General features: G+C 36.6%; 1 protein-coding gene across 1 annotated transcript in view; it reads right to left on the minus strand.

The window, feature by feature from the left end:
• Positions 1–16757, minus strand: part of oxct1a (3-oxoacid CoA transferase 1a) — a 226948-nt gene that overhangs the window by 107303 nt on the left and 102888 nt on the right. Inside the window, exon 8 of the mRNA XM_028805519.2 lies at positions 1831–1938. Coding sequence (XP_028661352.1) covers positions 1831–1938 — 108 coding nt within the window. The remainder of the gene's footprint in view (positions 1–1830; positions 1939–16757) is intronic.

A 16757-nucleotide genomic window follows, 5' to 3' on the forward strand; every position in this document is an offset into this window, starting at 1 on the left:
ACTTGACTTTTTTTATAGCTACATTTTATTTGTACTCCTAATTCTATGCATGTATAGTCCAATATCATATTCTTCAGAGATTTTTCAGCCTTTAAAAATCTCTGCTTTTCTCTGCTTTCTTTCCCACTTTTTCTCTGGTGCCATTTTGTGCCACCACCACCACCTGATCTAGGATCTAGTGTTAACCAGGAGATGCTGCCCACATACCATACCTGAACAAGCTGGAAGGTCCTGTTAAGGGTGACATCTCCCCAAATGACTGTTTTTTTATTGTACACCAGAGTCATGGTCTGGAAAACTGTGGTGAACCCCCAAGGAACGGTGTATCCCTTGCAGGATGGATCACCTTGCCCTACAAGGCTCATCTGAGGGAGGGCTACATGAAGGACTAGAGGTGAGGACGAGCAACCCATCTAGACTTGACTTGGGAACCTTACCTAGTAGGGATGCTCATAATATTGATGGATTGGGGAGAGAATATATCCAGGTTATTGTCTCCCCCCATATACTAAGTGGCAGTATCCCTGGGCCTCAGTACTTATTCAGACAAGCGGAGAATGCCAGAAACTGTAGTATAGTAGTGCAACTCTGCTGGGGTCCATGGGTTCCAGTAGGGGGTGCTGCAAGGAGTTACACTCCCTATTCTCTGGAACTTTCATATGATCCAAAGGTACTTCCAATGGGTGAAGCCCTGGCAACGGAAGTACTCCCAGGTCCTCAATAAAAGAGACCACAATGCCTTGTCCAGGAAAGTCCAAACTGGAAGCAGAGATAGGCAACACTCACCTTAGAAAAGTAGCAGTGTGGTGAAGAGAGAGGGAGAGAACAGAAGTAATGCCACGTTTGCCAATTTTATTCAATGTATCTGTAATAAAAACCCCTTTATTTGAACACAGGACTTGTATCATGCGTCATGTTTGGGGCCCAGTGGAGCACCCTAGCCTTCACAAAGGAGCTCTACCTTTCTGCAGATTATGTATCTAAGTTATGTAAGCTCATACTGATGTATATTTGTATTACTTATTCATTATTATTCTTACATAATTTTCTTGTAACTCTTTCTTTGAAATCATGCAACGCACTTCAAGCTACCTTCTGTGTATGAAAATGTACTAGTAAGTGCTGTTGCTGTTGTTATAGTTGAACAATGGAAATAATGCCTCCACAAGGAATACAGGCAAACCTTGGTTAAAGACATTTAGATTTTCACAATATTTGATCAGCAAAAATATTTATTTTAATGCCTTCATTCGTTTTATTCGAGTTCATCACAGCCAGTCGCACCCTCAACACACACATACACATTTCAGAGTCACCAGTAAATCTTATAAAACAGGTTGTCTTTAGAACCTGGAAATTACGTGGATTTTAAAGGAAAAAAACATTATCATGGGGAGAACATGCTACTTTACAAAGAAAGCATCTAAGACAGTAAAATTCAGGCTAAATATAAATTGCAACACCCCAATGTCATTGACCACTATGTTAGTAAACATCCTGAATGTGATTTGAAATGTCTGCAATTTTTATAAGACATACAGTATACTGTATTATAAATATCAACTCTAAAGGATATAAGTAAATACAGAAAGCATTAGACTAATTGTAATATCTTTTTTAACATTTCAAATAAAGAACAGTTAAACATTTCTTATTTAAATACAGCAAATCAACTAAAATATCTGCAGAAAAACTTGTTACCAACCTTGCTCAGAATCATACAATTAGATTGTACCAAAGACTTAACCTGCAATCTGTAGTTCAACATACTGGCCACTAGAATATACTTCCTATACAATTACTAATTGATTCAAATTATATAGCACTCACCTCTATTCTTTTTTCATAATTTTGTCCCTGTACTATCCGATGAATGTAAATACTGGGTACATGTATGTCTTCTGGTGCAAAAGTGCCAACATCAACAATTTCTTCAACCTAAAACAATGAGAAATAAAGGATTAATCATACAGAGGGTATATAAATACTGCTATTGATATTGAACATAGAGGCTCTTTAAAATGTCTTCATCTAATGCCACAAGAACAATGGATACTCCTGAACTAGACTGTGAATATGGATATAAAATACACACGCATATTATATATATATATATATATATATATATTGTGGGGAACAGCCTGGACACAGACAGGTAGACATGTTGGTTTCACCACGCACACGTTTATTATACATATTTACAGTTGTTTTGGTGAGCACAAACCCAGTGCCGCAGCACCAATCACCCCTTAAGTCCTTGGCCACACAACACAATGCCTTCAGTCTCTGGTCCGCCTCCACTCCTCTCCTCTGAGCTCCGTCCTACTTCCACCCAACTCTTGCCAATGACTGGAGGGAGACAGCCCCTTTTATACACCCCGGATGGACTCCAGGTGCTTCCTGAGGAGCCTCCGTTGACACACCCCTGTATGGCGGAAGCTCTGGTTGTGTACCCGGAAGTCCTCCGGGTGTCCCCAGTCCTCTTCCCCCCAGCACTTCTGGGTGTGGCGGAAGTGCTGAGGTCCAGGGCTCCCAAGGCATCAGGGCGCCCCCTGGCGGTGACCACAGACCCCTACAGGGTTGAGCTTCCAAGCTCTGTACCCGTGGCCCCCAATAGAACCAGGGCGGTCGCCCCCTCATGTTCTGGAGGAGGCACAAGCCCTCCTCCGGTCCTCCTGGGCATCCCAGCTGGGCATGAACCCCAGCCGGGTGCCACAATAATATATATATATATATATATATATATATATATATATATATATATATATATATATATATATATATATATATACACACACACACCCACACACTGGTATATATAGCATGACATATCTTGATAATAATATTAGCAGTTAACAGTACTACTGTATAACCCTGAGCATGTTTTATCCCCCTCAATAATAATAAAAACAAAATACAGATTGAGCCAACCAAAAATCTTTCAACTATCTGCATTTAAGACTTTTTTTTTCTAGGAACTGTGTGTCACGCCAATAAAAACTTCAAACAAATTAAATGAAAACCTTGGATAATTAACAAATGTATTTATTTTTATTTATTTGTATTGTTCAGATAGCATGGTGATAGTAGAACTAGACTGTGACAGATTTTGTACAAGTGTTTGCCAATTTATATGCTAAATACATAAAACATTAATTAAAGCTTACGCACAAGTTTAATCATCATTCTGCCGGCAATTCATAATCAACCAATGAAAAACAATACATCTGGACTGTAATGGAAGATATAAATGGACTGGCATTCCAGCTTGGACTGATGGTGTTTCCTTACCTGGAAAGGAGGCAATCATAATGGATCAACAGCAAAGGTGCTTGATTGACATCACAGTTGTAACATTTATTGTCCCCTTTCAAGGTCAGGAAGCCAGAATAATGGGTTAATAATGATGGTAGGCTATTTGAAGCCAGGACTTGTGCTGGTGTAGTTGTGGTGTGGGATTTGGGGCTTGTGATGCTCCCTACTATCCACAGGATATACTAATACCAATTACTGTAGAAAACTCAGGGTCAGTATATTAACTTCAGGTTCCTCAAGGTGGCAAATACTGAAATCTTATAGTCTTACTTGACCCAAGCTGTTTAAAATAATTAAGGGAAGTAAGCAGAGGGTTCTACGGGTCAGATAAGATCTTAATTATTGCAATGTGTTACAGATTCTAGAGGATGCTCCTGTTTTATAATCAAGTAAGAAATAAGTCTAAATCTGTTTTTTGTTTGCATATTAAGCTATATTTAATACATTATATTAATACTATACTTACAAATGTTTATTTCAGTTGTTATAACTGTATTTTTCAAAAAAGATTTGGACTTTTATGCATGCTTAGAAAGTAAGGGATAACAGATGAAGTACAATACAAAAATAATAAACACTGTATAGGTTCTCTGTTGTCTCCATTAACTTTATCTAACTGGCTAGGCAGCTTACCCGCTTACCCACTGGCAACAAGACAAAAATAAGGACATGTCATCACAGTGTGTAATTTTTTAAGCTCCTACAAACAAAGCAAGGAGGAACTATATACCACTTTAACGTCTTTTGTGATCACTAGTCATCTGAAACATACTTGGCACTACTTTGATTTACCGTTATCTTGTGTTGCCTTCTGCTATAGTCCATTTTCGTTTGTTTTGTAAAACATTTTGTGAAGAGTCCAACCGAAAAAGATGTTATAATGTAAAAGCAGACTGACCGACAAAACAACATAATGGATGATGGTACAGCAGATAGTACTGCTGCATCATAAAACTTAAAGCCTGGTTTGTTTACCTACAAGTTTGTGCTCTTTGGAGTTTTTGCTTGGCTTTCTTCCATTCAAGAATGTAAAGGTTTCTGCACAATAAAAAAACTTACCAATAGGTTGATTAGCAACACTACACTGATTCAATGAGAGTAAGCAGTCTGTGTAAGCAACTGGGTCCCTCCAGGCTAAGCTTCTGTTTTTCACACAACTCTTACAAGATAAGCTTCAACTCCCTAAACCACATACTGAAATTGCTGATAAAACAGACACACAACTGACTTTGAAACACTACCTTCATGTGATCAATGAACAGAATCCATTCATATCATTTGGATATATGTCCAAAGAGTAGTGCCCTTTAATTGTTTATTGTATCTTGAACTCAGTAAGGCTCTTGCTTGCCTGAGCACACTCAGGGTGTTACTTAAAGTGCAGGATATTCAGAAAGGCTTCTCAATACTTTCTAGCACATCATCCATGCATTTATCACACAACAGGGTGTTACTTAAAGTGCAGGATATTCAGAAAGGCTTCTCAATACCTTCTAGTACATCATCCATGCATTTATCACACAACAGAACTCTTTACACAACCAAAAACACACATGGCATGCATTTTATATGAGGAATCCGAAGTTAATGCCTGGTCATGCCCTCCAGACTGGTAAGGTAACCCATGACAAGATTTTTAGATTTTCTAGATTTCCCCTTGAATAGAGGAAGTGAGGGTCTAAGCTTTGGAATAGCACATATTTAATCATTTAGAGAAAAAAAACTCTTTTGCCAGGTGTATATTATATTAAAAGTAACTTATTTACTTAGTTTTTTTTTTCATTTGTCGTACAACTAAGAAGTTTTTATTCACCTCTTCAAGCAATTTATCAGCACTTGATTTTATTTCTTAATTTTAGCTCTTTCTTTAAACTTTGAGTTCCAATAACTGCTCTGAACATTGAAAACTTCCGATCCCTACTTAATTACACTGTATTCTGAATTTCTTTCTTTCAGTTCTGCATTATAAAGTAATAAGCTTATTTATTGCAGAACTCACAAATGCGGTAGTTATTCACCCCCCAGCTTATTGTACTGTGTGCTTATAATTTTGAAAACCTTTCACTAAACATCCAATAGTTTATTATATTGTTGTCTGAGTTTCCTGCATAGCATGAACTGTTTTAGAAATAAAAGATGTGAAACAATAAATTTAATCTTCTGCTAGCTAATAAAATAAAAGGAATTGGGTCAAGTGCAGTACTACCTACATAATCTTAAGAAATCAATTCAAAGTTGCATAAGACACACAATCAATACCAACACAATCTCTTTCTGCCTACCATGAAAATGGAAGAATATGAAATTGGACTGGCAGTTTGAGAAAATCTGACGTTTTTAGGAAAAAGTGCTGGCTCCTCAGATGCTGATTTAATTAGGCCAAAGACTAGTGAATAGAAGCAAGAATTGAAAAAGGAGGAAAAACTGAAAAGTGTCTGTTTTTACTTTGAGAATGACATTTAGTTGTTCTATAGAACAAGTAAGTCAGTTTTTTACATCAAGGTAAGTGATAAGATGGAAAGCTGTGGCTGAATTTGAAGTGTATTTTAAAGACATAAAGGGGTGGGGGAAGTGATAGCATAAGTGAGAAATAGGGAGGACATAAAATAGTGGTAGTACAATACCTTCAGTGAGACTCAACAATAACCTGAAATAAGCTAACAGGGATGCAGATTAGAAGCATGCATAGAGCATTGTAGGTAGAGAATCTGAAGTTATCTAGTACTTTAGAACAGCATAACTTGTGTATGTACCACTTTCAGTCATTAATTAAGTACTTTGTATAATTCAGAGTTTTTCTGTTACCTACTGACATTTCTATGTTTGGAAGGCCATAGTCTTTTTAGAAAAAAATAAAAACCTTAACAATAAAACAATGTTGATTTTTTTTTGTTAATCTTCTACATTTCAATGCACAGGATTTATCCTATTTAAATATTACACTTTGACACCTTTATTTTGTGAATTTTATTTCATTCTTGAAAAATTATAGTTAGTTTTATCAGAGTGTCAAGCTTGGACACTTGAGGCAAACTGGCCCTCAGTATCATTAACTTATTTAATTAATACAAAATGGCAGATTTGGAAGTTTTTTTTTTTGCTCTCAAAATTAATTTTTTCCATGCTCGGAGCTACTTTTCATGTGTTCTGAATCCTGTAGATTCTGAATTTATTATTATTATTTTGTGCTCTTTATCAATTTTGAGATGTTACTTTTTGTTAAAATTGTTTTCGGGGTATCCATTTTATGATTCTGTTTTCAGGAACACATTGTTCAGTTGCTTCAGAAGATACAAACTGTGACATCACACCATTTCAACCATTTCAACCAAGCTTGTGAATAAAAAGATAAAACATGTTTCAGGCTAATGTTTTTGCTGCTTACTTTTCCTGAATTATCTGCTTGTACAACCTGACTATAATTCTTTGTGGTATAGCAGGGTCCATAGTGGTTGTGCCATTTTAAATAAATAAATATCTGTTCAAGCTTTTGCAGGGTGTACGTGTGTGTGATAACATGGTATAACAACTCAGGGGCGTGAACTGTGGTGATCAGCTGAGCGTGCATGCAGTTCAGTCAGATTGCTTCATTAGCGCTCTGGAGACTGTAATCAGAGTCAGCACACCTGCATCCCTCAGAAATATATCATGAAGCCTGAGCTGAAAACAGAAAAAAAAGAACAGAATCGTTAGTGAGAGGGCAGTACATCAAGTGCCTGAACCAGAGTAAGGGAGAAGAGACGGAACCCAGTGGAGGAGCAAGCAATCAGAGCTCCATGGATGGACTGTTGCCCACTGAATTTACAGAGGAGTGAAATACAACTCCTAGGAATCGAGAAGACGCTAGAAGAGTGCAATGGACAATGGAAGACAGCCGACTGAGAGCATTTCAGCAGATGGAAGCAGCTAGGATGAGAATTGCAAGTGTGGACCACAGGTATAGACGTTTCTGCCAGCTGTAAGACCGTTGTGGTGAGCTTGGTTGACAAAGGAAGACGACAAGGCTGGGCCCATGTGGAGAACAGAGACACAGAGAGCAGAAAGTACCTGATGACTTATGTTTTTATTCCAGTTTTATCAAATGATTTTAATTGGATTTTAACTCACAGACAGACACTTGTTTTTATGGATTATTTATTTATTTATTGAAAGAAGCACTGCACTTTGGGCACTTTATTGTTTTCTGTAATAAAAAACACTGAGCACATTTCACCTACCTCTTGCTTACTGTGTGTGTTCTCATTTGCCTGGCTCATCCTTAGTTTTGTTATTGACTGTTTCAGGTTTAAGTTGTCAGTGACCATGAAGCCAACCCGGACCATCACATTCTTGTTTAGCATTTTGTTTTGGTATCTTTATCCTTTGATCACCTGCTTTTTAATCAGACTGTGACCCATTTCTTGTTTACAATTTTGTCTCCCGATTATTCCTTAAAAATGATTTTTTCCTGTTTCAGCCAGGCATAACACTATAAATATTACCATATTTAAGATATCCTCCATTTAACAACATGTTTTTAATGGTGAAAGGTACAGAATGACTTTAAAACCAGTGATGAAACATCAACCTAAAGCAGAAGCAGTTATTAGGCTAATCATGAGTGGAAATGGATCCTGAGAAGATGAACATAAGACTTTCATATGTCTGATGTAACATTAGTACCAGAAACAACCACAGACTAAAACTTATCTAGTAGCTTGGTTGATGGTCAAAGGTCATCTCCTTGCTCAGAAGAGACAATGGGTCACCTTTCATTTGAGTCTTCAACCCCAACTGCACATACTATCCCACCATAACAGTAAAGTATCTATCTATCTATCTATCTATCTATCTATCTATCTATCTATCTATCTATCTATCTATCTATCTATCTATCTATCTATGCTAAAACGTAAACAAAAGATGATTTGCAATTGGATTGAGAGTTGAGTTTAAGTGCCTGAAGAAAAGCACACATTGCAAGTGGACAAATAGTGTACAAATGGTGTAATATGTAATTAACAAGATGGAGTAAAAAATGTACAACATTACTCAAGTTTATTTTTATGCCCTTCCATTTATGAAACCAGTGCAGTGCACAGAATTGTAATTAGATGTTTTCATGTACTGTTTGGTTTAACTTGCACAGTTAATAACAAATATGTTCTAAGATTTTTCAGCTAAGGGAGACAGAAGTTTTGAAGAACGACAGTTGTACACATGATGCTGAAAAGTGAGGACTCATTGCATATTAAGTAGCACATTCAAGTAAGAATTTCACTCTACTCTGTACATGTCACTGTAAGGACCCAATAAACCTATAATGTAAATTGAAAGCAATTTGTGCTCAGTTGGAAATTATGAAATACATGTTAATATGCCATGTTGGGCAATTAGAGTAAATGGTATCTGAGGCAAATGATGGGGTCACTGTTTTAGAAATTGGCAAAAAGGCAATGTGTGATGAATTAACAGGTTCTAAAAAATATGGCACAAAAAACAACTTAAGAATTCTTGGTGGCTCCTGGATATCTGAATTGGGGAACTCTAATAAATCCATGTCAGAGTGAAGGTTATTTTAATTAACAGAAACTTACTCAAAATGATTAAAAGAGCATTTTCGTAAACAAAATGAAAACAAAAATAACAGCTGAGCGAAAACATAAAAACTAAACTAAAATTGAATATTCAAAAACTAATTGAAATAAATATAAAATTGGTGAACTTTTTTTTTTTTTTTTTTTAAATAAACTAATTACAGTAAATAGTCTGGCAATATGAGTTGTTAACTATATGTTTCACATTTTATCCTAATGTGGTTCTATCAATTAAAAAATTATTAATAGAAACATGGACTGATAATGGTTTTAACAGCATAAAAACACTGTTCTTTTTTAGTATTAACACACTGGGATAGGTGGGACATGTATTTCACTCAATGGCAGTAAGACTATAGGAGTGAGAATATTAATTCATAAAACAATCACACTAATGGGTTCTGATTTGAAGTCTAATTTTGAAAGACATTATATCATAGTAGAGAACAAAGTTAAAATTAGTCTCATCTATTATATATCCAACCACCTATGCACAGTCACAAACTTGCACATAGCTACAATCTCCTGACAATATTAAACCCTACTTTCAATATTTACCCTAAACCACAACTACACCATCTGACCATAAACTGCCCAACCGTTCCAGGTTTCTTCACCATTATTTTATACAATATTCTTTTTGTCATCAATGCATTACTAATTGACTACTTTTTTGCCCCCTTATGTCCATTTTGCAGCTCTAATACTATTGTTATTTCTGATCAAGAGCCACTTATTTGAAAATAAGGAATATTATGATACCAGGTCTTGCTTATACAAGGTGGTGTCACACAGCATCTGTGTATTGGAGCTCTTTCATTAAAAGGCGGGGGCACACAGCATCTAGTATCTGTGTACTGCAGCTTTTTCTTTAAACCCTTGACTTTTCTTGTTTGTGTTAGTGGAAGCTAAAAGGCACTTTCAAGAAGGTTTTAGTGCTAGGAACTTTGTTTATTATTACTATAACTGGCTCCAAACTTATGCATTACAGAAGAAGTTATGTAAAAAAAATCAAACAAATTTCAGAAAAACAAAAGTACAATATTTAAAGAAGTCATACAATTGATCCCATATATCACATGAATTGCATTGAAACTCTCCGAACCTCACCAACAACAGAGAACTACTAAAAGTATAGGAGTTTAGCAGAAACACAAGACAGGAGCACAGCCAACATACAGTTAGGTCCATAAATATTTGGACAGAGACAACTTTTTTCTAATTTTGGTTCTGTACATTACCACAATGAATTTTAAATGAAACAACTCAGATGCAGTTGAAGTGCAGACTTTCAGCTTTAATTCAGTGGGGTGAACAAGTGTCCAAATACTTATGGACCTAACTGTATTTCAAAATACCAATGATGAAATCTTAATAAATTCTAAAGGAGCACTGCACAAGTCCACAAAAAGAAAATCAGATTTTTTTCTAATTAGTCAACAAGCTGACTTTTGTTTGTTTTTGTTATACTTCAACTCCTGTTGCTTTTTTTTGTTACATTTTTCTACTTTCAGATCCTTGTGCCTGTCCCTGACCTAATCATTATTTTGCCTCTACCTTATTGCTTAGCTTGAGGACTTTATATTGTAATTGTTAGGCAAAACTGAAGTCACTGAAAAGAGAGTGAACAAGTAAGAAACAAACTTATGTAATACTATAAGACATTTAATACTTTTGAATGTAATAAAATGAAATTATCGGTTGCAATAGCTTTAAGTACATACATACTTTAAGGCATTCTGGGAACCTGCATTCTGTAATATTTCTACAAAGTAAGGATGCTGCTGGACCATATAGCTATCTGGAAGAATTATTAGAACCTATTTGATAATTCAGGCCTAATAATGTTAGCTATATTCACTGAAGCCAGAGAAATCTCTGTCCCAAGAAAAGAAAAATGTTTTCGAATATGCAATTTATGTGGCAATTTCCTTGTTTAACAATGATTTTGAAATTCTGACCAAACTGCTAATAAAAACAAAAATTAAAATGATTCCCTTCATAGATCTGAAAGATCAAGCTGGGTTAATTAAAGGCAGACAATAACTATCAATCAATTATCAAAGCATCAATTTTCACTACGATATATACCCCAACCAGCAAAAGACCTTCTTGACTAATCTCTGGATGGATAAAAGAAAGATAAATGGGACTATTTACCAAATAACGTTAATTTGGATTTGGATATCACATATTTGAATGGATTAAACTACCATACTCCAACCTAGAAACTTTAGTGTCTGTAAAGAATATAAATTCTGATTATTATATATTAGGATGTAGAACAAGGCAGGACAGTCATCTGTCTCTAATTTTGTTTGCCTTTGCCATTTAGTCCCTCACCTATTTATATAAACAATCATAGATTTAGGGTCTTTTATGGAAGGATCTGAAGAAAAAGAATTCCTTTATGTAGATAAAATGTCACTATTTATGACTATATCTAGTACATATCAAAATAACAAAAATAGATCACTAAAACATTTTCAGAGGTTCAAAATTAACGAATAAAAGCATACTATTTCTGGTGAATAGCCTTCCTTCACAGCTTACATTTGATTTTTAATTTTTACCATCTCCTTGTCTTAGTAAACATTCTTAGGAAGCATAATTACACAATGATAAGGCCCCTTTGAAATTTAATTTTAGTAACATGATGGAAAATTTCAAACAAGATTAGAAAGGTAGGTCTTCATCTCATATTAGACAGAAGATTGAACATTACTATAATGCATATCCATTTTAAAATCATTTACAGGGATTTTTTTTATGTATTAACAAAAAATAGTCATTACTTTTGGCTTTTCTCGGTGAGGGTTCTGGTAGCATAGCTGGGCAGTTTAATCCTCCCTATCTCCAGAATCTAGATCCACTCCTTCCTGTTTAGAAACCTAAGTTTATTTGATTGATATTCATAGTAACATTCTTTGTCACTTCCCAGAGCTCATTACCATATAGTAAAGATACTGATATAGACTGACTGGTAAATGAAAAGTTTTGACCAAGGACTTAACTTAAACTTCACCACCACAGTTCTGGACAATCTCTGCACAATTGCTGATTGATTCTTTGATTGCCTACACAATCACATCCCCCCAACACTACTGAACTAAAAACCCATGATACTTGAACTCCTCTATGTGGAGCAGCTGCTCACCCCTTGCTTGCAGTTAACAATGAATTCTTTTCCAGGAGAGGGCCATGACCTCATCTTTGGAGGTGCGGATTGTCAGTCCATAAATGATGTAGCCAAGAGGACAACATCGTTTGTAAACAGTAGAGATTCAAATCCTTAGGAGACATACTGTCCTTGAAAATCAAGAAACAATATGCACTCTTGGTGGAGTCCATCCCACACATAGGATTAAGTCAAGTTCATCCAAACTATGAGAACATAAGTCTCACTCTGCAAACAAAAGGGGCAGAATGACCCATGAACCACAAGCTTCTGAAACACCTCCCACAAGATAGTAAAGCGTACACATACCCAAGCTTTCCAATCTGCATAAACATGTGTACTAGACAGGCAAATTTGTATGATCGCTCAAATACATATGCAACAGTAAAAACATTGTTCCACAGCCAGGAGGGAATCAGCATTGTTCCTCCCTCATTTGGCATTCAGCTAACGGATAGTCTAAATTCTAGTACAGAGGCAGGAGGTTAAGAAATAGTTTAAAACACTCCATTTGCCCTCCATCTTAAAATAAATAAACAAATAAAAATAAATCCCAGTTCACCAGTCCTGAAGTAGATCCCCTCCGTCCATGCAATATTGAAGAGGCGTGTGAACCATAACGCTTTGCAGTATCCAGTGCTCTCAGCCTTCCTAGTTGGATCTTATACACTCCTGCAGTGTTGCCACTAGAGGGCTTTAAAAGTCACTGTAATTACTGCAGCAACAGAGATTAACCCAATCATAACCAATGCATCAACCAAAGAGGCTTTGGTCAACATTTCCAAGCTTCTGATGAGAACAGCCTTCTTTGCGGGAAACTCTGACACCATCTGCAGGTAATTCTCCATGGCTTCACTAAAATTCACTGAAGTGGGTTTTGCTTCAGCCACTACCTATGCGGTATGCAAGTGTCTCGCACTAAAATCTGAGTTTCCTCCTATAAATTGCATAGGAATGCTTCTTTCTTCTAGTTGCTGTTGTTGTCTGCAAACAGAAGTTGGGTTTGCCACCATGACATGTACCAACAACCATATGGCTACAGCTCCAAGCTGCATCTATCACAGAGGTCTTGAACACTGTTCAGATTTGGACTCTGACACTCTGATGCAGGAGAAACATTTCCAGAGGAAAAGTTGAACCAATCCCTCATTACCCATTTGGGCTTTCTACATCTGTTCAGCAGGAGCCTAATCAATTTGGGCCAGGTGGTGATAAGATGACACCACATGATCTCTTGGAATATATGGCCATCGATCAGATGACACAAATACACAGTCAATAGCTGATTTTTGGTTAAAGGTTAAAGGTATTTTTGCACCAGGTACACTGATGAGCATCCTTATATTTGAACAAGGTGTTAGTTATGAACAATCCATGAGTAGTAAAAAAATGCAAAACAATTCACCACTTATGTTCAGATGAGGTAGGCTGTGCCAGCCAAATCAAGGTCTTTCAGGTATCTTAGTCATTCCCCATATGACCATTGATCTCTCCGAGTTCAAATAGAGTCAGCAGAGGCTGAATATTTTATATAATTGTTTGGGCAATTCACAAAAATAAGCAAATTGTCTTTTCTGTATCTTAAGACCATGTGAGAAATATACTTAAAAAATGTGAACTGTTTTAACTTCTCATCACTAAACTAGCTTCGAGAATGATTACAGGAACAGGTGTTTTACATTATAATGTAAACAGAAAGTACTTAGGGATGGTGTTTACAGAAAATGATGCCATATAAAATAAACATTAATTGGCATATAGAATACCAGAGTAAAAACACTGTTCTTTTCCAGATGCACTACCTTGAAGATAAGGTTGCTAAGTCATCTTATTATGTCCCAAGAATTTTATTTTGATTGATGGGCATAATAATGGCCTGGTAAGTGCAAGCAAAAAAAAAAAAAAAAAATCACCTCTGAAGAAGACCCAGTAACTCACACCTGTGTTTTCATTTTAGACTAGATTTTTAAATAAACAAGGAAAGGATTATATTTTGCAAACTATTTTAATAAGTGCAATACATTTTTCCAAAATCACAGCCCCATTATATTAATGACTAACAGATGAGATCGAACTATTCACCTGTGATAATGTATATTTCTAATGCAGAGGATAATCAGGAAAGCATCTTTAGAAGCCTCTGGGACTTTTCTCAATTCTCCTTCAAGTTACATAGGATTTATTTAAAGAAACTTTAAACAGATATACACACTAAGTTAAATAAGCCTCTATTTGAAGGTAAACATTATAAATGCACTAGCGTCAAGACTCTGGTACCTTCTCCTAATTGCTTGCATTAGCATTTTACAAACCTTAAATATGCTGTTCAATTCACTTTTTTCTGTAAAAACTATACATGCCTTTTGCTTTTAACAAGACGATTACAAGGTAAGGTGAGACAGCAAACTACTGACAAATTAGTATTTACTTCTAAGAACTAGCATCATATACTTGAAAGAATATGAAACAAAAAAGTAGAATGCAAGGAAATATAAAAGGCTCTGAATCTGAATAGGCAAGTCATTCAATGATAACCCACAACTATAATTGGAAAATCCATTCTAATAATGGTATAAGAAAACATATCGAAAGGAATCTACTAAGAATTGCACTACTTATGAGAGGCATGCAGTAGTCTAGTTCAACCTGGGCTAAACAAAAATACTAGGACAGTGTGGCCCACTTCCCACTGTTATCCTTCCAGAAATGCATGATCAGCTATGAACATTCAGGGACAGTGGAATCACTGAAAAGTAAATTCAGTTCACCTGAATACAATTCATATACATTTTGTAGCTCAAGACATTAAGGCTCACTAGTGAAAAAGATATTTTGTGATAAATGACACTACCTATGAATGCTCACACAAGAGTCCGCCTAAATGGCTTTCTAATGTGCACCCTCAAAACTAATGCAGATCACACTGAATGCCTTCACATTTATCATAACTACTAGAGTGTTCATAACAAGATAAAATGAGTATAACTTAACAACTACCGCCCACCATCCTACAATAACCATGGACACATAGTACTTCCTAGCCATTTCCCAGGCTTTTCTTGTGCTGTGTGCATTTGGCTTTCATTCCATTTACCATGGCTTATCACTGTCTTTTACCAACCTTCCTATACTTAAGGGTTGCAGTATGTTTCCACCATAAGAGCAGTGGAATGAGTTGCTGAAAAATGCACCAAATAATGTGCTGGGGACTATTTCCTATGTAGCCACTGTCAAGTGGATTTTGATGAATGAGAAAAAATTTAAAACAATTTGACATCTTTGTACATCTATGACTGGTGACATGTCCAGATTTGGTTCCTACCTTATGACTGATGTTGTGGAAATGGCCACAAGGCAACATCTGGCTACATTCAGCCTGAAAGAAAATATTACAAATGGACTGGGACCAAATTATTACTTCTTGTGGTGAAATGCCATAAGCTCACACTGGCTTTAAGCCTTTCAAGTTGCTGCATTGGAAAGTACTGCAAGATATCCTGAAACTTGGTTTAGAGGGGTCGTATCATCCAAACAATGCTATTAACACTAATATAATTGAGCAAACCGCTCACACAAAACAGATTTTAGAAAACACAGCCATTAGTAAATTAATATTTGAAAGCATTTCTCATATAACATTCCAAGTTCATAACATGCTAGCAAGAAAAATTTGACACAAAGAAGAAAAAGAGCTTAGTTGAATACATGTTTTCCCAGGCTAATAAAATAACAGGCCTATCAGCTAAAATATATTCTGCTGTGGATACAACATAACACGCAAGGACATCAGCATTGCTAGGAAGAAGTTTTAGAATGTTTTACATTAAACGTGGGATATAATATGAAATCTTCCCTTACAATGTTACTAGCTGGTTGCTCTTTTAAAGAGAACAAGGGGGCTCTGCCCCCTGCTCACTTCGCTCGCCTACCCCCGGCGTTGGGTATCCTGAAATACATTAGTCGAGCTTGTTCGTTTTGGAGCTGTGCCAACTTTGCCCGCGGAATTTCAGACGCGCGTTGTAGGTGCCTGCGTTCATTGATTTTATCCAGGCGGGCTCATGTTTGTATATCCGTCAGTCGAGCTCGTTCGTTTTGAACCCGTGCCTGCTTTGCTTCCACAGTTTCAGGCGCGCGTTGTAGGCGCCTGCGTTCATTGATCTTATCCAGGTGGGCTCGTGTTTGTATCGTTGAGCTGTATTGTGTTTGAATTTGGTGTAAAGCGTTCAGCGGTTTGTACAATCCCAAGCAGCACATTATTCCTAACTGCACTCCGCAGTAGTGCCACTCACAATATGGCGGTGACGCCTGCGCCTTCACTCCACAGTAGTGCCACTCACAATATGGCAGCGACACATTTCCCACGTATTTATTATTATTTAGAGGTATTCTGTATTTACCCGACCCAAGGAACTTCCACTACAATATATAAACATGAGTAACAAGAAGAGAAGTCAGAAAGAACCGGAAAAGAAACTTAAAGTTGCATCAAAGTCTGGACAGACGTCAGGCCCAAGTACGAGGTATGGACTCTCCAAGACTGACCTGAAACAGGCAGGCGAATGCGCAGACTTCCTAGGACCCCGCTCCACTGCATCGTCTCCTGTCAAGAGTGAAAATGGGAGCGAGGGTGCAAGAGACAGGTCACGATGGATTGCCGATTTCTGAGGATCATTCAAGACTAGAAAAGG

Source organism: Erpetoichthys calabaricus, chromosome 7 (assembly GCF_900747795.2).
Source record: "Erpetoichthys calabaricus chromosome 7, fErpCal1.3, whole genome shotgun sequence".
NCBI classification, from domain to species: domain Eukaryota; kingdom Metazoa; phylum Chordata; class Cladistia; order Polypteriformes; family Polypteridae; genus Erpetoichthys; species Erpetoichthys calabaricus.